Source organism: Aphelocoma coerulescens, chromosome 6, assembly GCF_041296385.1.
Source record: "Aphelocoma coerulescens isolate FSJ_1873_10779 chromosome 6, UR_Acoe_1.0, whole genome shotgun sequence".
Classification (NCBI taxonomy): domain Eukaryota; kingdom Metazoa; phylum Chordata; class Aves; order Passeriformes; family Corvidae; genus Aphelocoma; species Aphelocoma coerulescens.
In genome coordinates this window covers 30205605-30230989 of record NC_091020.1, presented here as the reverse complement: position 1 = coordinate 30230989, position 25385 = coordinate 30205605, and the positions used below count along the sequence as shown (strand labels likewise).

At 38.9% G+C, this 25385-nt stretch overlaps 1 protein-coding gene across 1 annotated transcript in view; it reads left to right on the top strand.

The window, feature by feature from the left end:
* Window positions 1-25385, top strand: part of HSPA12A (heat shock protein family A (Hsp70) member 12A) — a 53226-nt gene that overhangs the window by 8438 nt on the left and 19403 nt on the right. Inside the window, exons 2-7 of the mRNA XM_069020115.1 lie at window positions 3615-3768; window positions 5571-5656; window positions 7566-7693; window positions 13995-14181; window positions 15035-15139; window positions 16973-17089. Coding sequence (XP_068876216.1) covers window positions 3753-3768; window positions 5571-5656; window positions 7566-7693; window positions 13995-14181; window positions 15035-15139; window positions 16973-17089 — 639 coding nt within the window. The 5' untranslated portion in view covers window positions 3615-3752. The remainder of the gene's footprint in view (window positions 1-3614; window positions 3769-5570; window positions 5657-7565; window positions 7694-13994; window positions 14182-15034; window positions 15140-16972; window positions 17090-25385) is intronic.

The window sequence follows — 25385 nt, the reverse complement described above, 5'->3', positions numbered from 1 at the left end:
ATTTTGATGCTCAAAAAGTTCTAAAATTTTTTGAATGAAAAATAATGGGTTTAATTCCATTCTTTTTTTGCCTAATGGCTGCTCTGTACCCATGTCTGATTCAGTGCATCCTTTTTTTTCTTTTCCTAAATTTTGAATCCAGAGATAGTGCCTGAATAGGAAATAAAGAATTTGGCTAAGGTTTTGGTATTACCAGCAACCTGACCGAGAGCAGAGCAGTATATATACACATAGCAACAGTCACCTTTACCACATGCTGGATGTCTGGAAATTCCAGAAAAATGGCCATCAGATATGTGCAAGTGTTTGATTTGTGAAGTGTTCAGTGTGTTCATCGTGAATTCAGTTAACGTGGATTTATTGAAGCCACAAAGATCAGCTGCAATAGTGACATTTTTAGTAGGTCTGATGCATCCCAGCTTCCCCTGTGCACCTGGTTCATCAGCCTACAAATAGCTGAGAGCTTGGATGATTTGGCATTTGGAACAGTGAATATGCATTATACAAATCAAAAGGAGTTATTGCAGCTTTCCTTTTTTGAGCCAGGGTGGTGTCCTGCAGCCATTCTCAGCTGAGGTTGGGAGAGCCTGGAAAAGGCTGTGCTGGGAACCCATTGGGGTCTTTATTGTGAAAGCACTTATTAGAAATACTGGAACTATGATCTGAAGTGGGGAATAGTATTGATCCTGTTGTTGATTCAGAAAATTGTGGGAAGAGTTTGTGTTGGGTTTGTGGCCACTCTGTCAGGATAGAGATAGAAATTAACTTGTGTTGATTGGGATATAATGTATGCACTGGTGTTCAGGCATGTTCTTACAGAGAGGTGATATCATGGTGATGCTGCTTTGCTTATTGTTTGATTTGTGAAAAATTCTAGGAGATCCAGTCACATGGGAGTGAGGTCTGAGAAGGTTCAGAAAGTACAACTTCTCTGGCCAAGCCTTTGCTTTTGTAGTCATCGCTCTAAAGCAGTGCAGAATGTGCCTGAAAAGGTTTCTGATGGGGCTTGAATCCTTATTTCTTCTTTTATAAAAGTTGTTTCTTTTCCATACACTGAACTGGTGACATGAGGCACATTCAGAATTGTCCCCCTTTCCGTAGTGTGACAGCGTTTCTGGGCTTTATGCTGCAGAGCCCCATACCCTGATTCCCAGGTTCCTGCTCTTACTTGTCCAGTTAAATTCTACCTGGAGACAAAGCCCACTTCAGGTTATCCATTGTTTATGGCACTTGGGTTGCAGGGAACGTTCTGTTAGCCAGAATCCGCTGCTCTGGCACCTGCTTCGCTGGGGAAATGAACAAGTTCCGTAATATGTGAAGCAGAAAATTTTGCTGATGCCTTGTGTAGCTGAATTATATATAGTTGAAATATTTAATAGGAAAGAGAAGATTTTATGTGGCTGCTGAATTTTTTTGTTGAGTACCACCTTAGTGACTTGTGCATGAGAGGTTCATATAGTCACCCTTCTATAAGCTGCTGGTTTGAAACTGATTATCTGGGACTGTAGTGGTCCATGTCTGGCTTTTCTAGTAGTTCCCTAAAGTTCATTTATCCAGTCCTGAGTAGGAATATGTGGCAGGGACTCTCAAATATTCAGAACATACTGATAGCCTTCCAGCTGCCATTAACCGATCTTCCTAATTAAATAATGAGCTTGGTCCTGCTCTCCAGATCTATCAGAAAATCAGATTCAGCTGAACATGCAATCAGTGAAATACTCACTCTGCATCAGCCAAGTTTTTATAAATGTTCTGGACTTTGCTTTTAGTCTGCATTCTGTGACACTTAAAGGTTAATCCTTCATTGCATTTTGTTCAATTCTACAACGTGGCTGATCATTTACTGAAAAACAGAAAAAGCTAAACGAATTAGGCATTGCCAGAAACCACAGAAAATAAACCCTTGCATCTGTTTAGATGAAGAGAAGGAATAATTTAAATTAAATCTGCTAAACCAGCAATTGGAGCTAATGTGATAATGGACATGATTTCATTATTAATACAATATCTTCTGATCTCATAATTTCACCAATTCTGTAATTGCTTGGGAATCTGCAAATCGGGGCCCTTAGAATTGTTAAAAAAAGCTTTCAAAGTCTGAAAATGGGAGCCTTCTGTGTTTTCCCTTCAGCTTCTGATCACCTTAAAAATGTACAAGGTGTTCAATTGCTTAGGTTAGGACTAAAGTCAGAAATGGTAATGTGTTCAAATTTAGTCTATACACATTTATTGAAATTACCCAAGCCGTATTCCAGGTTAATATGAATATCATAAGTAAATGTAATAAATTTTATTCAAGAAGTTTGCATCATATTTAGAAAAAGATTATTTTAAATACTGGTTTGTTTGAGGACTTATTTTAAATTGGATTCTAAATCAGATTCCTCCATTTAATTTGATGTATAAATTGGCAAGAGTTAAATGTTTATTTAATGCATACTGTTTAGCTGTGTTTGTGTCATAGCATGCAGTTTTACAGAGATAGAGATCCTTAGTAATCATGGAGATAAAGTTGGAACTCGAGCTATGTAGAACATTAGTTGATTATGGCTTTTTGTTACAGAAGCCACAATAAGTCATTCTAAGTCATTCTGCTTTTAAAAACTGTTCCAAATGCCCTGATCCTATCCAGGACAGTCCAGGCATCCTTTTTCATTTTCATGATTGCAAATCAGGTTCTTTGCAATCCTTTTCCCATTCTCTGGCTCAGAACAGATGCTTTTATTTCTGTCAGATCAACCAATCATGGTGCTTTAGAGATAAGGGATTTTTAAATATTCTGGAATATCTATGCATTTACTGCTCTTCAGAACACAGCTGTAAAAATTGTGACACGTGCACATTTTTTTCACCAAGGAAACACTAACTCAACAAAATATGAAAGCTTCCACATGGACAAATATATTTTAACACCTTGCAGTTCAGATGGGGTGGGCAGTACAAATATCCTAACTTCATTTGCTTTTGGCAATCATTTCACTGCCTGTTGAGAAGTCTTGGCATTAGATCCAGGCAGGGTGCACTGTAGAATTATTTTATTTAGCTGGGTATTTGCAGGAGCAGCAGTGAATACAAGGCAGCATGGTCATGGGTTTGGAAGGGTTATTTTTATTAATTAATTTGGATCAATTCTTGGTAGGACACCACCCAAGTTAGTGGTTTCATTGGGTGGATATGAATATTGCACTGGATATTAAATCACTGCTCTCTGAAATATAAAAACGTGTATCCTGTCACACAGGATTTTCTGAGTTGCACATAGAGATATAAATAGCTTCTCAAGGCTGATAGCTGAAGATGGGTTGGAAAATGCATCTTGGAAACACAGAATAGTTTGGGGGGTTAGAAAGGACCTTAAAGATCATCTTATTCCAACACCCTGCCATGGGCAGGGACACCTTCCTCTAGACCAGTCCAGCCTGGCTGTGAGCACTTGCAGGGATGGGGCAGCCACAGTTTCTCTGGACAGCCTGTGCTGGTGCATCTCCACTGTGACAGTAAAGAATTTCTTCCTGATGTCTAATGGAAATCTACCCTTTTTCATTTTAAAGCCCTTACCCTTTGTTCTGTCATTACATGCCCTTGTAAAATGTCCCTCTCTGACTCTTTTGTAGGCCCCTTTTAGGTACTGGAAGGTGCTCTAAGGTCTCCCTGGAGCCTTCTCTCCCAGCCTGTTTCCATAGCAGAGGTGCTCCAGCCCTCTGATCATCTCTGTGGCCTCCTCTGGATCTGCTCCAGCACAACTCTGAAACATGAGTGCCGAAACAGGTAACCGAAAGAATTAGTGGCAAAGTGAAACACTGAAAACACACAGACAGTGATTTGATGTCTACATTTTTGTGCTTCAAGTCAGCATCCTAAGTGGTGGTAAAGTGCCAGTTTCCAAAGATGTTGAGTCAGTGTTGCAATGCCCTGGTCTGCTCAGGAAGTACTGGTTTGGGTCCAGCCAGGAATGACAGCAGGATGCAAGCAATATATTATGTTAGTAATTCTCTGGTTTTCTTTCTGTGTTGAAATACTGTTCTTCAATTCTAAAATAAATAGCATGTTGCTGGTGCAAAAATTAAGAGGCAAAAATTGCACAAAGGGGGCTGATAACAGCATCTGTTCCAAAGATATCTTAATGAACCGAGCAGATTCTGTGCTTGTCGCATTTGGCCTGTGACTTTTTGTACTTCACTGCAAGAGGAGTGACTTAATATATTCCTGCAGAACTTGTGTAGAAAATGCAAATGTTGTGCTTCTGCAAATGCTTCTGAAAATCAGGCTGAGCATGCGTGTTATAACTTAAAGAAATAAATGATGTTACAAGAGCAATATTAAGATTTGGAGGAAGATTTTTTTTTCTTGTGGGAGCATTATCTCATACTTGCCTACTGCAGGGTTTTTGAATCTTCCCTGGGAAACAACATATATTTGATTACCAGGAACAACAGGATTCTTCACTAAGTAATTCTGAGGTCTTGGAGAGCAGCTCCGGTGTCACCTTGGGTAATGCTGCGAATTGTCAGTCATGTCTAGGAATTACATGCTATGAATAAATGTGTGATGCATCCAAATAGGTGATAAAAATACATTGAAATGTGTTATTTAATATTTATTATTAATCTTCAGAGGCCTATTACATCATTCTGCTTTACATCTACTTACAGCTTCTATGCTGTAGAAGAGAATTCAGTAAGCTCAGGGCTTAAATTTGGGAGCAGAGTAGTTTGAGCATGGGCAGGGTGTGTGGTACTTTTTGTACATTCCATTGTGATAAACTATTGCATTCTTCATAAGAGTACATGTTATATATGAATCCATCTAAGCCATCAGTGCTTAATTGTTTTAATAAGCCATTTCCTTTTCTATCATCAGCAGTGTAAATAAAAGAATGAAAAATAAAAGTAGTGCATTACAGTATTTGTCACTCACTTGGTCTGTTCCTTTAAATGAAGTTTTAGTATTGTATGCTGGGTAGAAATATTTCTTTGATGACTTGTTAATAATGCTTTCCTTTTTCCCAGCTGGATTCTGTCCTGCAGTAGTATTAACAGCTGCAAGATGTTTCAGTGCAGAGTGCAGTGAAGGATAAAAACAGAGACGGTATTGGGAAAGTTTCAGAATAAAGGCTCAGGATGGCCAAATTGCAACTTACTCTTCCTACTTTGTCCCATTGCTCTCAACTCCTCTTTTTCTTGAAAATGAGTCTGTCTTTTTGGATCTCACAGCTTGTATTTAGTTTCTACATTCATACATTTAAATCTTAGACAGTGTGTGGTGCTCAAGCTGCTTGTACCAACTATGATTTTTTAATATATTTAGGAAGACTTTTAAGATTGCACATGACAATGTAATAAAATAATGGTAGTTTGTCATGAAGGTCAGACAAACATTTGAAACCTAAACTGCAGTTGTGTCTTAGGATGTTTTAAGGGCAAAACATATATTTTAGATGGCAGCTGTGGAATTTGCTTTCTGTTTTAGCAGATTTTTTACAACTGGAAAACAGCTTAGCAATATGTAGAGTAACTGTTGTATCTACTCATTCTGCTTGCTGACACTGACGAGTATTTGTTTCTTTTTAGATGCAGTTTCCACATCTGCTTACTCATCACCAGCCAAAAGTTTGGGAGACCCTGGAATAACTCCACTGTCTCCATCACACATTGTGGTAAGAAGTGCACTCTTAAAATATTCTGTATGCTGACATTACATTCTCGGCCATGTTTAGTGGGATATAATTTATTTGGAAAGTTGTCATTTCCTCCATACTGATTGCCTTTATGCTATCCATAATATTAAGTGAGATTTTGGTCACATTGGGGTTGTTGACAGAGCTCTCATTCCTTTTAATTGGGCTCCTAGTTTTGCTGGTTTTCATTTGCTATACTCATAGACTTGCTCCTGCATATTTTTATATCAAACACAGGGACTTCTTGATCCTCAGGGTTCCCAAAGTCTGTACTTGTCTTTATCACTGATTTGTTTAGGCAGCCCCTGATAAGTTGTCTTCCTTTCAGAGAAAAAGAAGGATATATATGGTACTCAAAAGTAAAACGCAAATTCCTGGAGAAAAAAATCTCTGAGAGAGAGGTAGAAGCTCAAAATAGAACTAACTGGTTTTATTTCTTAAGGAAAATAGCCACCTCTGTGAGCTTTAAAAAAGGAAGACAATGTCCCATGGGTAGTGTGTTTCAGTCTCTTGTACATCATGCTGATTTTGTTGATAAACTCCTGTTAAAACTTAACTCCCACCTGTTTTTAAGATCACCAGTATGATATAAGTACTGTAACACAGTACATGCACAGTGTATTTCATGCTATTGCAAAGCATCATGTTCAGAACACATTTTTATCCTTGTCAGCCTTCTGCCTTAGCTTTCTGATTCAAGTTCAGAGTTGTGCAAAACCCCATCTTCAGGGTTTCCAGTTCTGTCTCTCATGGTTTTTGCCTTTTATTCCCTTCTTTCTCATATTCTCTTGAAATTCCCCTTTTACTTCTGTCATATTGATGAATCGTGTCCTATTTCAATTAGATTTGCTGGTTAAACTCTTTGAGGAAGACATTGTCCTAGTTGATAAAGCTTTATTAGGAGAATCCAAACAAATCTTTCATGATTTAAGACCAAAACTTATTGGTCTTGTTTTTCCATTTCAAGTAGCAGGTATATGGAGTGATCTTGGAAAATGTAAGGACACAACAGAAATGTGCAGGAAGTGGGAGATATGGAATTAACAGAGATGTGTGAGGAATATGGTGGAACACTGCTCATAGAGTGAGACATTTGGCAGCTCCTCTGTGGAAGATAACAACAGTTGCTTCAAAGTGTTTCTGAGAGTACAGGCTGAGCAGCCCTGGTGGATTTAGGGCAACAAGGCTGGTGAAGGGTCTGGAGCATATTGCCCTTGACTGTGCTTTTCAGGGATTGCAGGAATACAGGTAATAGACAGGGAGAAGGATTCAAATTCATCATAAGCAGACAAAAAGCTTCCTACATTCTAGCAGAGGCAGGAGGAAAGAATGCGTGTAGTGCTGGCTAAATAGGTGTTATATAAATTCTTCTTTATATCATGGGATACAAAGCTTATTGCTGTATTTTGGGTGGGTGGGTTTGTCTCCATTATTTTTGAATGGCAATAGTATTTCATGTTCAAGGTTATGACATAGTTAAGTTGTAAAAGGCATGCAAGTTAAGTCCCAAATATACCACATTGATAGGCATAAACATATTCTTCAGTCAATCAGTTTAGGAAGAAAAAAAAGCAAAAAAAACCCCATCCCTAAACCCATAAGTTTTAATAATACAGGATAAGAAGTACTCCAAAAATTAGTATGAAGGAAGCTTTGATAAGAAAATTATGTATAAAAAGCTCTAGCATATATGTTGAGTCATGTATTGAATTTCCAATTCCATTGGAATGTGCAGCTTTCTGGTATCAACTTTGGTCACAAAGGCAAGTTTAAGGAAGTTCTGATTTTCACTGCAGAGATGTGCAGGTCTTGCAGAGCAAAACTTCTGACAGGTTACAATGATTCTGATCAGTGACTGAGTGTCTGTTTTGCTTGTGCTGTTTAACAGAAGGACTCTGATGCAGAGGATGCTGTAGAACAGTTATTTCTTGTTGTTGTGGCTATTGATTTTGGCACAACATCCAGTGGCTACGCCTACAGCTTCACCAAGGAGCCAGAATGTATTCATGTAATGAGGTAAGGTCTGCAATGCAGCATTTAGTTTGTGACTGTGATAACATGGGTTGCCTGCAGTAGCCATCAATATTTTCTACAGGAGCCTGAAGTGTCTGGTTTTGTCTGGCATGACCACAGTGTGCAGATTTCTCATGGTTATGACTTTTTGTTGCATCCTCCTGTATTCTGATTTGCTTTAGTAGTCAATGGGAGCACATCCCCTCTCTTATTTTGCTGAGTTTACAAAATGACAGAGTAAAAGGAGGATTCAGTGAATATCAAGAATTGTTCAGGGAGCAGATTTAATAATTAAGTCAGGATGCCCTTATCTCAGAGACTGATTTTCTAAGGGTCATGGTATCCAGGAGCTGCCCATCCTGTGGAATCACACCCTGTGTGGTTGGGTGTACAACACCTGGGTACTTCCACTGGGAGTTCCTTTGGATGATTCAAGCTTTGTGGCATTAAATTTGAATTAAATCTATGATATTGATCCATTGATATTGCGAAATAAGCAATCAAAAGTCATGAATGTGAAAATGAAATTTTGATGTGAAATCTGTCTGTGTTATATGTATGTAAAGGACAGGCTTTAGATGCTGTGATGTAGGGGGGTTTATTTTTAAATTTCTGGATTAAATCAGCACAATACAAGTCTATGCAATCACAAATGCAAAAACTGTTATGGCAGCTACCTGAAAGGTTTGCTCTACAAACCATTGTTATAATATTTTATAGTCTTTTAAAAAAAAGTTATTTATAACTTAAAACATACACAGTTCTTATTAAAAGTATATTTAAAATTACTATATTGTAACAAGAGCGAGATATAGATAATTTTAGATATAAACAAAGTATATATGAGAAGCTCAGCCATAGAGGTTCAAGGCTGCTGTTACAGAAGTAGGTACTGTGCTGTAATGCTGAGAACAAAAGGTCAAAAAACCTAATTTGCTGCAGTCCAGTGTGACATGCTGCATTTTTTCTAAGCAAAGGTGGTAGCTGAATGCAGCTCCCTAAATCTCAGCAGACACTACTGGTTGTGCAGTCAGTCTGCATAGCTGTTTTGTGCATGGCTGCAAAGTATTTCGAAGATGTGCTGCAGCTGAGGGATTTGAAATACTGTCTAAAGGAGGGTAAATTTAGGAATGGTGTTATGCCATCCAGTTGCAAAGATATCTATCATTTGCAGGATGGACAAGTAATGCTTTCAAGGTCTTTTCTGCATTTCAGCCATCTCTTGTTCTCTCAGCAGCACAGGAAGGTGCCTGAGGCTGGAAGTCAAAGGACAGGCCCTGTGTTGCTGTCTCAGACAGCTCTCAGGGTGGGCGAGTTGGAACCCACGTTTATCAATTCCTGTTCTCTTTTGGCAGCAAGCAATTAATTAAAGCTCTTAAAGAAGTTGGATGTAATGAGGGAAAACATCTCTGAAGCTGTATCTGAGCAAGCCTAAATTGTATTTAGAACAACTCTGTGTTGTTCTTTAAACACTGTGGAGATTTTACTGTGTGAAATCACTGCTGTTTCTAGGGAAGTCCTTGAAGTGCCTTGGACTCAAGTTTTACCTTAGGACCTGGTTTTGCTCTTGGATTCACATTATAGATTAGATTCTCCTTCCCTGGAGAAATCCCTTCTCCTTACTGGGCTTCCTGCTGTCAGTCACTGGGACATTGAAATCCAGGTGCTTGCAGTATATTCCAAATCTTAATTGAAATTTTGCTGCTTGTGGTTGAAAACACGACATTTTCTTCCTTGTGCAGTAATGGCAGCATGACTGTGATTTCAGACCTGTGTAGCTATTATGAGATACTGATGTTGAAAGAAATTAAATAAATTACTTCATGTGTTTCCAACCAACCAGAAGGGGGGAACATTTTTTTTTTTTTTTGGGGGGGGGAATACATTCATATTTCCAACAGGTATTTCTAACAATGGAATATATTTTGATACCAAGAATTATTTTAATTTTTTTTAAAACAGATATTTCTGTCCAGGAAGGATTTTGGCAAGATATAATTGAAATTGACTTACCAAACAATACATGTAATATCTTTAAATATATTTATATATACATACACATGAAATAAAGAAATTCAATTAAAAGAAGGGTGTATTTATTAAGATAAGTCTTCAGTAGTTCAGAAGGTATTAAGGGGCTCAAACTCTGTGTATAATGAGGCTTAACATATAGGATAACTTACAAATATTTCAGCAGAGTAAATGTAGCTTCCCAGTGGCAATCGAGAATGTTTACTTTAAAATAAAGCATACCAGTGATGCATGGTCCTCTCTACTTCCTAACATTTTTTCCACCTTCCCTCCTTAGTGTTGATCCTTTCCAGATACTTAGATTTCTGCCTGCCTTTAACAAAGCTGCTTTTCTCTAAAAGGGTAAGATGGGTTTATTTAGAAGGTTCTGCTTTGGAAAAGTGAGCACACGGGGCTTTAGCACCAGGTTTGAGTGTAGTGCCAGCAGTGCCATGGTTCTTGTTGTGTAATTAGTAGGCAAACAAAGTCATGTTTTTGACTGTGTGTGTTTCTTTGCTGTGATGTCCAGTGCTAAAAAAAAATGAGTTTATAATCATTGACTTAACAAAGTTCTTTAAGCATCTATTTATCTTTAAATGTATGAGTAGCCTCACTCATCTCAGCATGTTTGGAGTTGGGTGTGGGTTTGTAAATGTTCAATGAATGACTTCACTTCGATTGCAAAACCTTGGTTACTGTTTTATCAGTTTTAGGTAGTACTGACAATGCTTGATAGGTGCCCCCAGCTTCTGTTAAAGGTAGCTGTGGTTCAGACTCTCTTCTGCAGAGTGAATGTGTTACGAGTGCTATTTGCACCATAACTTGAGACTGGAGCAAAGGCATCTGAACAGCCTGGCCATGAGCTCAGCACTTCAGTGAGCAGGGCAGTGCCAGAGCCATAAGGAATATTTGCTGCTGTAGAACGAGTGAATGTGTCTCATTTGGAAGGAATACATGAGATATTACACAGTTTTGAAAAACTTCTCTTGATTTATATGCACTTACATGAAGTTACAGATGTTTTGGCTACTGGCTAAATAGCATCCAACTGAATGGGAGTTCTCCATTTCACAAATGGAGAAGAATAAATGAAAAAATGCACATGGATATGAAACAAATTGCAGTCTGTCTTTGGAAGGAGGGAGAATGTGGTCTCTTTTCAGTGCAACTTCAACCTGCAGGTTTTTTCCTTCCCTCTCTTCCCTGTCTGATTGTAATTATTGGGAGACACACACTTGCCTTTTTTCTGCATACACACTGCTGGTGGCACTCAGCTGCATTTTGATGACCCCAGTGTTTCATTTCCTTGAATGTGGTGCTGCAGCTCTGGATCAAATTCTCATCACTCTGCACAAGTCACTCTTTGGTCTGTCTTAGCCAGATTGAAGTGCGAGTAAGGGCATTTCTTTAACCTTTATATAACCTCATGCTCCTTTTCTGACTCTCTTGTCTCTATTTTCACTTCTGGTATACAGTTAGATGCTCTGTGGCTATAAACAGGTCTATGTTGTTTATATCTCTGTTGAGATACTCCACTTTATATCAACCTAGGAACTCATATGTTTTCATTTGAAAGAAATCTACTTTGGTTCTGTTTGAATAGTTTTTTAACTGTGGTTCTGCTCTGCAAAAATATCCCCTGCATGCATTTAGAGCAATTCTGGCTTGTATAGGTTTATGCTTTTGATAGGCATTTCCTTTTTATTTTTCCTAAGAGCATTATTACCATTATTTTTCCTGTATTGGTACCATGAAAGAAATCTGCAAATGAAGGTCCTAGCCCTACTGACTAAAATCCTCCCCTAACTGGAGCGAGGCCAGGCTCCACCTGGGAAGAGAGTTGCAGCCAGGAGTTACCATTCCCCTGCTTTTGCATCTGCTTCTCTCTAGAAAAACATCACACGGGAATATTTTTATATCTTTGATTGCAAATGGTAAAGTCATGCTTCCCCTTCTCTTTCCGTACTGTCCTTTCTGTGACTGAGCAGTAATACAAGATGAGGGCTTTAGAACATGCTGAGCAATTACCGTGTCCAGTTTCCATCAGAAACTCATCAGGAAGCGAACATCCAATTCTCCAGGTGGCTTTGAAAATTTCATCCTGTAGCACTGAACATAAATTTGTCTTCATTTAAACTGCACCTTAAGCGTGCTTATTCCGGAAAGAGAAAATGTGCCTGGCTGTAATGAAAAACAAAGAAGCATTGTTATTAGCCACAGCCTATTTATGGCATTTCCCACCAGTGACTCAGAATGAATCATTAATGATTCCAAGCAAAAACGATATCAGTCTGTCTCCTCTCTGCTTGCAGCGGGTGTGTGGGATTTAACAATCTGGTGCAATAGCAGTGTTTTCTGTTCATGAGCTGTGAGATCCCAGCTTCTCCACATTGGAACCATATGTTTGCTGTAACACCTACTCAAAGATTTTGGAGTTGACCAAGTGCATTTCTAGCAGCAGGTTAGAAGAAATGACCTGGAGCAGAGCCCTTGCCAGCTGATTATAGCTCAGGGGCTGAGCAGCGGAACTAGGCAGGTTTAGGAAAGTTTTTTCAAGTGGATGAATGTGGAAATCATTCCACTCCTCATCATGGCTGTTTCTGCTTTCAGGGCAGTGGAATTCTCTTCTGCACTGAAGGAAGTTCAGACATGTTATTCTCTGCTGCTTGTGCAAAAAAAGAGAGATTTTGCTCTGTTAGATCCAGTTGAATGGTCTGAAGGGCTCCCAGCACTTCAGAAGATCCCATTCCTTATTATTTTGCCAAGTACAAGCGCCTTAGATTGCAGTTTTCCATGTCACTTTTTTGCCTTGGTCTGGAGGTCAATTAATTTTCAATGGATTCAACTGTTTCTGAGAGTAAAATGGAAATTACTTTTTCTACATGCTCTTCCTATGTCCATAAACAGCTACCACAGAGCAAGGCAGCCTTTTTATGCTTCAGAATGAGGGCTTTGGCAGGAGTATATTCTGAAAGTGTGTTTTGCTATCTTTAGAAAAAGCAATCGACATGTAGTTTAATAATGAATGCAGTTGCCTGTGTGATCTTAACTTGGCTCCTGTTTGAGCTATGTTATGATTATGTCTGAGAGCATAAACAGATTTTCCACTGATGCCTTTTTAAGAAAATATTTTCTGGTAAATGTTTGTTTCTCATACAGAAAGTACTTGTATATGGTGGGGGGAGGAACAGTGGAGTCAGTTTCTTCCGTTCTGCATTTTTTTTTGTGATGGAGAAATGAGGAGACAGGAATGCTCCCAGCTGTTTCTACAACCTTCTACTGTCTGACCTTTTTGTCCTGCCATGCCCCCCTTCAGTTCCTGCTGCTGGGTGTTCCCATATTCAATGTTCTTATTTATTTCCTTATTTATATCCTTATCCGTTCTGTGAAAGCAGCGTTGGGTTACTTTTGCCTTAATACTTTCATGAGTAACCCCCCAAAGATACCTTCCCAATCCTGATGAGATAGGCTAGTTTTATTCACCAGTAGTGACAAATATTTTGATGCCTTTAAGATCCTTTGAGGTCAGGGAAGTATGCTTCATTTTTGACAGATTAAAACTTGTGTAGAGCATTTTGGGCAATTGAAACACAAAATCCATCAACTTAACATGAGTTGAAAGTGCAATGCAGAGAGCTCAACATCTGCAGGCATATATGCCTTCAGAATTTCAGGTTCTAGGAAATGAGGCACATGATCAGATGTGGGTTGAACTGGCTTGTTTCAGAGAGTATTCTGGGACAGAAATGGGGATTTAATCAACTTCCCTGTGGTGATGTGCAGATGACTTAAGCAGGTCCCTAATTCAGAATGGGAAAAATATCTCTTGCAAGTAACCATTCATGAAGTCTGAATCACAATTGGAAAGGTTGTATTTAGGGCTTTATTAGTAGTTTTCTTGGATAATTACTTGATTCGTTTTTTTTCTCTACAATATTTATTACATGTGTTGGCTTAGGTAGAAATTTTAAGTACAAAACTGTTTTCCTTAATTGTGTATGGCTTACTTCAGGGAATCTGTGTTCTTATCTGAGTGGGATATATCCCTTAAGAATTACAAACTAACTGCAAAAATACACTGAATTACCTGAAATGAAAATTGCAGTCCTTTTTTCTTAGGTGGGAATAAAACCCCTTGATTTTGGTATTATATGGTTTGAAATTATTATCTTTGGAGGGGAAAGCAATCTCTACAATTTGCCAGCACACTGTTTTTTCTCATGATACACTTGGTTTTTTTCTGCTGCTCTAAAATTGAGCATCACTTACTGGAGCTGTTTCACTTTTTGGCCAGACGATGGGAAGGTGGAGATCCTGGTGTTTCCAATCAGAAGACTCCAACCACTATCCTCCTAACACCAGAGAGAAAGTTCCATAGCTTTGGCTATGCAGCAAGAGACTACTACCATGACTTGGATCCCTCTGAATCAAAGCACTGGTTGTATTTTGAAAAGTTTAAGATGAAGCTGCATACCAGTGGTGTAAGTAATATCCAAACTGTGTTTGCTGCTCAAGTTGTTTTCCTCTGAACAGTACTAGATTTTTGCCTGAAAATTGTCAACTAGAAGTGAAGCATTTCTAAGTTTAGAGAGTAAATTGAATAAATTGAACTCTTCAGTTAGCATTATGATTCATATTGTTTCTCACTGCATTTGGCAACTGTATCTTGCCAACCTTCCTTGTAGATCTTAAAAGTTCAGTATCTGCTTTGCTTAGATCTTCATGTCCTGTCTGGTGAGTCTGCATGAGGTTGGTTTGGTCAACAAATCTGGTAGCAGAAATGGGATATAAGAGCTACACTGAGCTCTAGAGCAGCAGAGCAAATTCACCCAGAATTTTGTTGCCAGAACTGAAAGTGCCAATCAGGCTGTTAATTTGACATTATTCCTACTGATTGTATTTTTGTCTTTAGTCCATTCTAGAATTTTGGGAATAGGCCAATACTTTCTGTTTTGAGGTGTTTTCTGATTTCATTTGTTGGTGGGAAAACAAAATTCTATTCTTTTAACTCTTAACTTGGATTAAATATCTGGAATGTGCAGCTTTGTTGCAATTATTTACAGATACATGTACTGCAATTATTTAGTCCATTTTTCTCTCTCTGCCTGCAGTTATCTGTAGGCATGGAAAGTGTTTAAAAACAAAGTCTAAAATAAGCAGCAAAATGTCATGCTTCAGGAAATTCAAGTGATGAGTTAAATCCTCTTCAGAATAGTTTTGTCACTTTTTCCTAACCGGGTGAATAATGAAGAGTTCCCTGTCCTCAAGCAGTGGGAATTAATTTGATGTTTGCCTTTTTCTTGCAATAACTTCTAGTTATTTTCTTTCATGTAGAATCTTACCATGGAGACAGACCTGACAGCTGCAAATGGCAAAAAAGTCAAAGCACTTGAGATATTTGCTTATGCTCTGCAGTTCTTTAAGGAACAGGCATTAAAGGTGGGGTAATGCTTCCTTATCAAGATTTGCTGTATTTATAACTAGTATAAATATGAGCTTAATATTTTCAACCTTGCCAAGCTTTGACCTAAGTAGTATTTGATGTAAACAAAGCAAGGCAGGTGTAGAAACTCCGGGCAGGCTGTGGACTCTGGAGAGCTCACAATACCCTGAAGTAATTTCCCCTTGCACAGGTCAAGCTTGATTCACTGATAGCATCACTGTGATGCAGAGTTCTGAATAGCTTTTTACTGGCTTAGATATTTTCTGCTGTATTTTTAATGGAAAAAAAGGTTGATTTGACAAGAAAATTAAAAAGCTTATAATTTTCCATTTCTGATTTGAAGTGTTGCAGTGCTCATTTCTTGCAGTGTTCTTCTTGGATCACAAGACTGTTTTTGTTATTCTCCAATGGAATACATGTCCCCAGTAAACAGGTTTTGAGATTTTAAATCCTGTGTAAACAGTCAATTGTGAGTTAAGTAAACATTGGCTTCCAACATGCCACTATAATGTCAGTGCAAGCAGAGCAATTCCTGGGTCAAATCAGAGTATTCATCCAAGCAAGTGTTGTTTAAAATAGCCTTGTGGTTAAAAGCTAACCTGCTTTTTTGAATGGGTTTAATTTACTTTCTCTGAGATCCCAGTCTATTCCTTATGGCTGCAGAGAAACAATCCTGCCACTACAACTCAAATTCCTTATCTTGTCAAAGACATCTTGAACTATATTTTTTTGGGCTTGATTGTAGAGTCACAGACTTGGACCTGTGCATGGTCTGGGGATAGCCTTAGCAAATACAAATATTGGTAAAATCCCATATATTTGCTGTGCTGCCTGTTCAGGGCTACATCCTTTTCCTGATGTTAGTAACTAAATCCCTGGCATTTGTGGGTGAATCCTGGAACTAATTAGACAAGCCATGTGAGTGAGCTGTTACTTTGGACTGTAATGTGTCTGTGGTGCCCTGTGCAGTATAATGGTACTACTTTTCCAGCATGGATTTTTGAAGTGCAGCATAGCTAAACAAACACAACACCTTGGCTCAGCACATGCAGAAACATTTTTTTATATTCTAAAGGCCTGTTGTCCACCTTTCTGAACCTTTCTCTGTTTGGATGGAGATTTAGATAGGACATATGGTAATGACATTTTACTTGGAACCTTGCCCAAAACATGTCAGTATGTCACCTAATTTGCAAATGCAGTACAGACTTTCCTCTTTTTTAAGGGGGGAAAAAAAGGACAATAAAAGTACTAAACTAGTCTTGAATGTTTGCTTAAAGCAAAATTTTGAAGGACCGATCAGTAATTTTTTTAAAGGGGTTAACTATAACTTCCCCTTGTTAACTGCATTATAAAAATTTGATTTAAAGGTAAGTGGTATATAAAGAAGTCATTGAAAAATCCAGATTGTAAAACATAAATGTTCATCAGTGATACCTCAAATATTTTTCTGTCTATTAATCAAAATGTAAGTGTGAATTCTTCAAGCTACAGTAAATCCTATGCCATGGCTAAGAATGTACATAAATGTGCTGTAATATTCTGTAAATTGCTGCTTTTGCAAAAGCCAAATTTTCTGTATGTTGAGCAGTGAACTTTTCTATAGGCCTCCTTGAGAAAGCTTCAACCTTAATCCCACCTTTTGGCATAGTAAAGCATTCTTGGCAGGTTGGAAGTAATTCTGATTTGTAGCATGGATGTAACAGAAAAAAAATTGAAAAGAGGGTTACTGTTACCAGAGCCAACAGAAAATAATGTTCTCCTGTAAAGTAGAGACCCATCATTTTGCATTCACCTCTATTTTCCCTTTTTTTTTTTTTTTTTTTCAGGAACTCAGTGACCAAGGGGGCTCGGACTTTGAAAACACTGAAGTAAGATGGGTCATTACAGTGCCTGCTATTTGGAAGCAGCCTGCAAAGCAGTTTATGAGACAAGCTGCCTACAAGGTAATATTACAGGCTGAATGTAGAAATGCCCCTTTAAAGCCCTAGTTTATAGGCTAAATGATAAACTGTATTTGGGGCAATTTACTCTAGTATAAACTGTATAAATGCAGTCTAGAAACATTGAAAGAGGAGTTAAATCTACCAAGCAGTAGCTGTAGGTTATATGTATTCACCTCTTAAATGCCTTTTTCTTACTATTTACTTTTATATATTGGTGTCCCTCACTGACTGATTGTCATCTTGGACAATGTATTCCTGCTGAACTCAGTGCACATGGAACAGATGCAGTTTTGAAACCCTAGGGAAAGTTGAGTTTAAAATACTGGACACAGATTTGTTTTGTTACTTTCTTTAGGTCATCACAGACTTTTAAAGTTTTTTAAAAAAAAAAAGGAAAAAGGAGGGAAAGAAAAGAGCCTCCTTGGTGGGACTTTTCTTCCAGTTCCCGTTTTCCCACAGTAGGAATGAAAGGACTGTGAACCGGATAGTCTGGATATAAAATTAAATTCAAACGTTATTTTTGCCAGTAAGAGGTTTATCTGCATTTAACTCTTTCCCTCCAACCGCCCCTCAAATACGTGCACTTCCCATATGCATGTCCTTTATTTCAAATTCAGTTTGTGTCTCTGATACATGAGATGTACACATTCTTTTTTTCATCAGGATATTCACTTTTAGTTTGTTTGTTTGTTTTTTTTTTAATTTTTGCTCAGAGACTTGCGTAACCCATTGGCAGCAGCTATGCAATGCACAGTTTGTAAAGTATCTTCTAGTTCATGAGTAACTTGCAGAGTGCTCCTGGGAAGCACCCAGATTTTTCTACCTCTGTTTCTAACTATCTCTAATGTTGAGCAACGTTTTTCTTAACAGTCTGTATTGTGGGATTGCTAATGCTAGTGCCAGAAGCAAAACACTCTTAAAGTTCTGATGGAAGGACACGGTTGTAGGTAAATCTGAAACACTAGAGACCCATTCATTCTCTCTGTATATTGTTGTCTGCCTGCTGTCTGTGTGCATGTGTGCTCGTGAAGTGGGAGCTGTGGAAGGAGCAGGGCAGGGTTCAGGTAGATCTCTTGGCATTTCTCATTTGTGGCACAATGGAATGTTGTTAATTAGTGTCTGTGTCTGTGGTTGTGTCTGTGATTGTGTACTTCTATGGGCAAGCTTGATAAACAGCAAGGACTGATAAGGCTTTTAACTCGGGGTGTGTGATCCACTGCAGGAAAACATGAGTTTAGGGAAATAATTCATGTTAACTTGACACATGGCTGATTTTCTTCAAAGCAGTGGGAATGAAGAAACAGGTGCAGAAAACAGAATTCTGAATTACCATTCAGTCTTTCAGATTCCTGTTGCTGGATCCAAATGTTCCTCATGGATGGATCAGAAGTTGCAGCTCTTGTTGTTAGCTATTGGAATATGGAAGCATCTTGAAAATGAAGGGCATCCTGTAGAGAAAAGTGTGAAAAGGCAGTGGTAGAAACCTTGCAACAGGAGACACACTGAAGTACAACCACCAGTCTGAGCTGAGAGTTAACTTGCAGAAAATATTAATGAGCTGTGGAATTCTGCTGAGCAATCGGTGTCAAGTGAGGTAGCTCCAAGAGAACTAAAGTACTAAAACAGCTTCAGTCACTAGTTCACAGTGTGAAGCCCAGCCTTTCTGGCATGGTTAAGGAGTTGTCTAGGCAAAGCTAATGGAATTAATAAAGTAGAGTAAGAAGTGTTGGAAATCTGCTTCTGTGCTCAACATCCATCTGCTTTTGACCAACCTGCAGTCTCAGTGCAGCTCTGACACCCTTCATCTCTGCCTTAAACAAAACATTGCTAACCTGGACCTCTTCATCTGCCCAAGAGCTCCTGCATTGTCCCCTTCCAACTGCTCTGCTGCTTTCTCATGGAATGAGTAATCTGGGTGTTCCCTTCAGCTCACAGTTCTTCCTCTCTCTTTCCATCCAACCTATCAAAATCCTGCTAATTCTGTCTGCATGACAGCTTTTCTTGTCTTTGCACACTGCTGAGCTTTCATCCAAGCTGTCAGTGATTCTGCATCTTGGTTACTGCAACATCATTTCCTTGGCTTCAGCAGCTGTAGACTGGCCTGGTTTGTATCTCTTCGGAATATTTCCCCTAAAGAGTTTTGTAGCCTCACATTTGACAGGAGATCAGCCCACATTTGACTCCATCTGTGTCATCTCAGACATAAGCTGCATGTCCTGGACATGAGCATCTGTATTGCTCACTCATTTTCCTCTTCTGAAACCCTTTTTAAAATTCTGGGTTTTTTCATGCCTACAAAAACTTGACTGTGATTAACCTACTTTTATGGGAGATCTACTCCTCATTGCTTCTTGCTGTTACTCTGCCTGCCCTATCTGTATTCATCTATTGTGCTTTTTGTATCCTTAACAATTTTTATAGCTGAGTTATTACCTCTTTGAAGCAGGTATTTGTTTATTCTCATTTATCTTGCTCTCTGGGGCCTTCTGAGGGACTGTGTCTGGCAGGTTGTAGAGAGTTGCATGTCTTTACAGATTATTTTGCTGAATCAAAATTACTTTATTCCTGAGTAACAGTTCACAGGTGCTTTTTGCTGTCCCTCATGCTTAATTCCTGTGTGTCCAGAGATGGTTCTAAAGCTCTTTGACACTTTTTGAGGTGTGGTGAGAGCTGGAGAGAGCTCTGTGGCAAGAGCAGAGTGTCAGCTCTGTAGGACTCACTTAGTTTTAAGTTTCCCAGAACATGTCTGCTGGGATTAGTGTGCATTGCAGCAGTCTTCACTACATCCTTAGTAATGACTTTTAGGATTTATAGTCATATTTGCCATTCTCCCCACCAGTAAAAGATAAGGCATTATAAATAGCATCAACTTTTCTTGTTTCTGTGTCCCAGTTGTTCTGCTTTGCATTCTTTGGGCACAGTAAGTGCAGAGCAGAAGCTGCAGGCTGGAATTCCTTGAACATGCTAATAGGAATAACGTTTTAAGGAAGATTTTGGAGTGTGACAGGAATATCTGAGTGCAGAAGCTGTAAGATAAGAAAGTAGAACATGGCATAACAAATGCACTCAGGGCAGAGCGAAGGAAACGGAAGGCTGGTGCATTTTCATAAGCTTGCCTGAAATACTCTGTGGGCTTTCAAGCATCAGTCAGTTGGTCTAGTCTGAGATACTGAAGGTTCTTTTCTTTTTAATATGAACTGTTGAGTTTTGAAATGGAGTTCTAGAGCTCTGAAGTAGATTTATTTTTCAATTACCTACAATTTTTCAAATACCTACAATTACATACAAATAAAATCATTTGCATGGTAAGCTCGTATAAACAAAAAGAGAGGCACTCTAGGTTATAGGATTAAGCATGTGAGCCTAAAATTCCAGAGGCTTTATTTAACCAGCTCCTATGCTCAACATTTATTATTGTTTTCACATCAGTTTTGTAATGGAATGTGCACAGTGAGAATTATTTAACACGTTGCATTCCAGGGTCAATGACATTACATTGATCAATACTGCTTTGCTCTGGAGAAACCTTCGGAGAAAAATAAACAAACTGGGTGAAAGAATAATGAGACAGCACAAGAAACTCCTTGCTAATAAAAACGTGACATGAAGTATGTTTGATTTTTTAAAAGAGGGCTTGGGGGGCTTAACCAGATTGAAATTTGTGAAGCTGAGCTGCTCTTATTCCCTCATAAGTCTGTTCTTCTGTTCATAAAACACACACAACTGAAATTTATTTGTGTAGGGACAGTGTGACCGGCTTCTGCTCTAAACTGCATAAGAAGGTGCAAGCAGCACTGGGAAGCTGGTTATTTTTATGAAACAGGACTTGTTAATGAGAGGGATGAGGCAGAAGTGTGTTAATGCATCAACCATCCTGATTGTTTGTAGCTTGTGGGGGTCTCTTGAGTCTATGGTTTCACTTTTGTGATACTAAGATCTTTTTAATCATGAGGATGAAAATGTTTATTGAGTGATGTGTTGGGGAGGATTCTGCATCTTGTAGCTATGTTTAATTAGAAAAAGGTAACTAATTGAGAGGTGAAGGTTACAGAGTGGAAAATGTATGCTAATTGATCTCTGCTCACCCATGTGAGTTCCTCAGCCAGGTTCACATGAAGGCAGAGGCATCTGCTAATCCAATTCTGTATATTTCTGTTTGTCCACTTTGTGGAACAAGTTGAAGTATGTAGAGTTTTTTCTTTTGCTAAACAAGTAAAACAAGAGGTTTCCATAGCATTTTGTGTAAGAGTGAATCTGTGTCTGTATTACAAAGTGTAGAAACACATTTCTCATGTTCTTAGAAATTGCCTGAAAGAACAGAAGTAGTCCAAAAATAGAATCTTCATTCTGCCTGGTGGAAAGACTACGCTAGCTGGGGTTTACCAGCCAAAAAAAGGATGGTCTGAAAGGCTGTAAACTGCAGTCATTAGGGAGTGATAGAAATCCAAAAATGTAACTCAGTGTGGACAGGGTCTAAAATGAATGGGTTTGATTTTAATAAGTTCACAGAAAGGACAATAGATTGGTCTAAAAGACATCTTAGATGGCAATATTCAGTTACAGAGGAAAGAAATATGAGCTGAAATTGGAACGGTAGTGAAAAATATTAAGGCAAAATCAGAAAGCTCAAGGTACAGAATAAACTGGAACTTAGAGAAAATAGCAAGCAAGTAGTTTTCTCAGTGCAAGTCCTCCTCAGTCAGGGCCAGTTGTGTTGTTTTAGTAAAATCATCCTGAGCCATAAGAGCCCACAATGAGGATGTTTCCAAATAAAGGGAAGGAGAGAGCCTGAGACATGAGGAAGAGACTTAAATAGGAAGAGTTGGGTTTTGCTGTTGTGGTAACTGGTGCATGCCCCGGGTACAAAAAGCATTTCTAGAGTATTACAACATGAAAAATTGAAAAGCTTATGAGAATTTAATGGCTTCATTTTTCTAATGCACGCTACTCATAAAACTTGCAAGTAATGTTCTCCTGCACCTTGGGGGATATAATATAATGCAGCAAAAAATTCTTGGTAATGCCACTTGGAGCTAAGCTTTCAGTTACTGCCCAAATGTGATCTGTGACAACAATCCCTTGGGAAGGAGCTGCACCAACATCACCCTGGAGAAATATGAACCAAATGCCACTGTGGTCCCATTTATCTTCAACTTGTCAAAAAACATAACTTCTACTTTACCATGTTATCATTCAGCAATATGTGACTCGGCTTTAGTAATGCTAATTTGGATTTATTTGTGCTCCCAATACCTGAGAAACTTTTTGAGGAGTGAAAGGGCAGAGGCACAACAAAACAAGCAATATGGAGGTTTTTTTTTGTGCAAAGAAACATGGGTGATTTCAGAGTCTCATGCTTTGTTCCCTGCCTAATAAATGATCCAAGATTCTTCTCCTTGGAATACTGTGTCTGTATTACTTCTGAGACCAAATGTCCTAAGTAAGGTCTGCTGCAATTACTGGTTTTCTTTCATGTCTCACAAATACAAGAAATCCTTTTCTCTCTCACAATGACCCAGAAATCTTCTGCCTCGCCTGTGTGTAGCAAATTATCTTGCTTATGAGCAGTTAATAAAAGGTTTTTGTGAAATAAACACGGGTAAACTGCAGAACCTTCTCCATGAGTTGTAGACAAAAGTGCTGCTTCATGATTGGTAGCCGGTGGTCATAATTCAAATATTTCCTGCCTTCTGTTCTGTCTCCCTTCCTAAAGGAGAAAAAATGGTTTTATAAATTAAAAAGGGGAAATTGTAATACAAAATCCAGAAGACCCAATAAGTATAAATTTTATTAATATAGTCAGTCAATGCAGTCCCAAATTCCAAGCTCAGGTTGAAAATAAAAGAACAGATAATCAAAGTAATGTATAAAATATGAAGTATAGAAAGGCTTAGGTAAAGCAATTTGTACTCTTAGCTGGGTAATAGCAACACCAGAAAAATAAATTGAGGCCGTCTGACTGTGCTTAGCAAAGGCATTTATCTCAATCAGCCAGCCTAGCTGTCTATAACAAACTGGTTTATCTAATCAGTGGCCACACAAATGCAGCAGTTCTGGCTGTAGCCAGTGCAGCTCCACACACTCATTATTTTAAGTGTGCTGAAAATAAAAGTCACACTTCATTATGGTTCCAGGTGCCCCATTTATTCTCTTGCTTTTCAGAATGAGATAATACCATTGTTTCTAGACAGCCATTAAGAGGGAGAATGTTGCATTTCTTACCACAGTAATAGCTTTACTGACAGGTTAGTAAACAGAAGTGAAATATCAAATGGATTCTGCTTTGGCCTAAAGCAACTTGCTAAGTAGCATGATCAGGTATGTGCATGCACAGACAACCAAGGTGATTACTCAGAGTCCAAACACCCCTCATTCCAACAAACTCCAGCAACAGCTCCACTGAAAACCTTAGTATTGATTTGGATACTCAGAAATTGATGCTTTTTCATTAGTGGGTTGTTCCACAAAATTTGTTCTTGCTGTTTTGCAAAATTTTATATAGGAAGCTTGTGGCAGAGCTGAATGCAAAAGCTGGGTTTCAAGTCCATGTCTGCTATTTGTAGCCTCACATTTTTAAGCATAAAGACCATATTTTCCTCTACAACCCATGAATTAATTAATCAGGAACTGAATTTCTCTCTCTGACAAGACACTGGTCTGAGGCAGACTTTTTATTTGAGTGCAGATTGCGTTGGTGTTGTAAACTCAACTTGTGCATCCCTGTTGCATTGAACTGATTGCTTTCCACATGTTGCATCACTTTTTAACGTGACTCATGGCTCATGTTTAGCATTACAGGACTGCTTGAGTCTGTTGTGCTCTGTATATTTTTTGCTTTTAAAAAAAAATAATAACTGCGGGCTTGCAGCAGTGAGTCTGGTACTGCTGTCACCCTGTCAGACATGATGGACTCCCTCTCACTGTTACACACAAGGATTTGACACAAGAGTCACAAAGACAAAGTGTGTGGGTCCTTAGCCTTTAGGAAGGATTCCTTCCTGCAGTTCTGGCCTTTCTCAGTGTAGAATACCTGCACCATTTTCGAGTCATGGAAGCATAAAGTGGGAAGGTTGGTTGGAAATCATCTAGCTTGACCTTCCAGTTGAAGCAGGGTTACTGCCAACACTGGGTCAGCAATGGCTTTATTTAATCTCCAAGGACAGAGATGCCTTTCTGAGCAGGTGTTCAGGTGCTGCATCACCTTCTTAGTAAAAAGGGGGTCCCAATTTGGACTCCACAAGTTGCAGTATGTGGCTGTCATCCCTCATTGCAACTCCTGGCGAGACTGAGAAAAACTGTGTTCTGCTGTCTTTGGAACTGCCCTTCAGAGAGCTGCAGGCAGGTGTTCTACTGCTCCTTGGCCTACAAGAGGTTCTTCACCATAAAACTAATTTTGATTGTAAATAAAATGCTAATCTAAACCTTGTGATCCTTCAGCATACATGGTCAGCACAACTGTTAAATGGGGAGTAGCGTAACCATCAACTGGAGCTAATTTCTGTGTTGTCTAGTGATGTTCACCAAACCAGCTGTACAGGTGCAAATGTGAGGTACCTTATTATCATCTGTCCTGATTGGCTGCAGCTTAGAGGATTTCACACAAAAACCCCCTTCACAGAAGCTCACAGCCTGTGAGTTCCCTCTTTGCAGTGGGAGCAGCAGTAGGTTCGGCCCAGGTGAAAACTCTGGGAAGGTTGTGAATTTTCTGTGGCTTAAGTTACTCTGTACAGAGTTCTGGTATGGGCAAGCCCTGGGAATTCAGAAAGCACTGCCAAGCCTTATTTGGTATTTTAAAAGCAGGGAAATAGTGTATAAATACATAGTGACGATATCTACTTCCTCATGGCAGGTGGGAAAATGTCTGAGGCCCCAAAAGAGACCTCTCAGGATAAACCCAAAATCCTAAGGACAGTGTAAAGGCTGGTTTTTACATTGGATTTCATGCCTTTATGCTTTTCATGTTATTTCATCACTTACGTTTGTGTAAAGTGAATAAATGAAAATTATTACAGGGGTCTTTTAGCTTCCAGTTCTGTGCCCCTCCAGTAGTGGCTTTTTCATCTTCCGTAGCTTGTATTCCTCTTGTCTGCAAAATGAAGTTACTACTATTTTAGCATAGCCTGAGGTGTCCTTTATGCTTTCTCAAGTAGTTTTCTCACAAAGAGATGATCTTTGTCCTGTCCCTGATCTGTACAGATAGGGAAGCTGACACTGAAAGAATTCTGCAGCTGTGATAATTATCCACCATGTTCTCACTTGAGAAATGCAGAGTATCAGTGACACCTGATCAGACTAG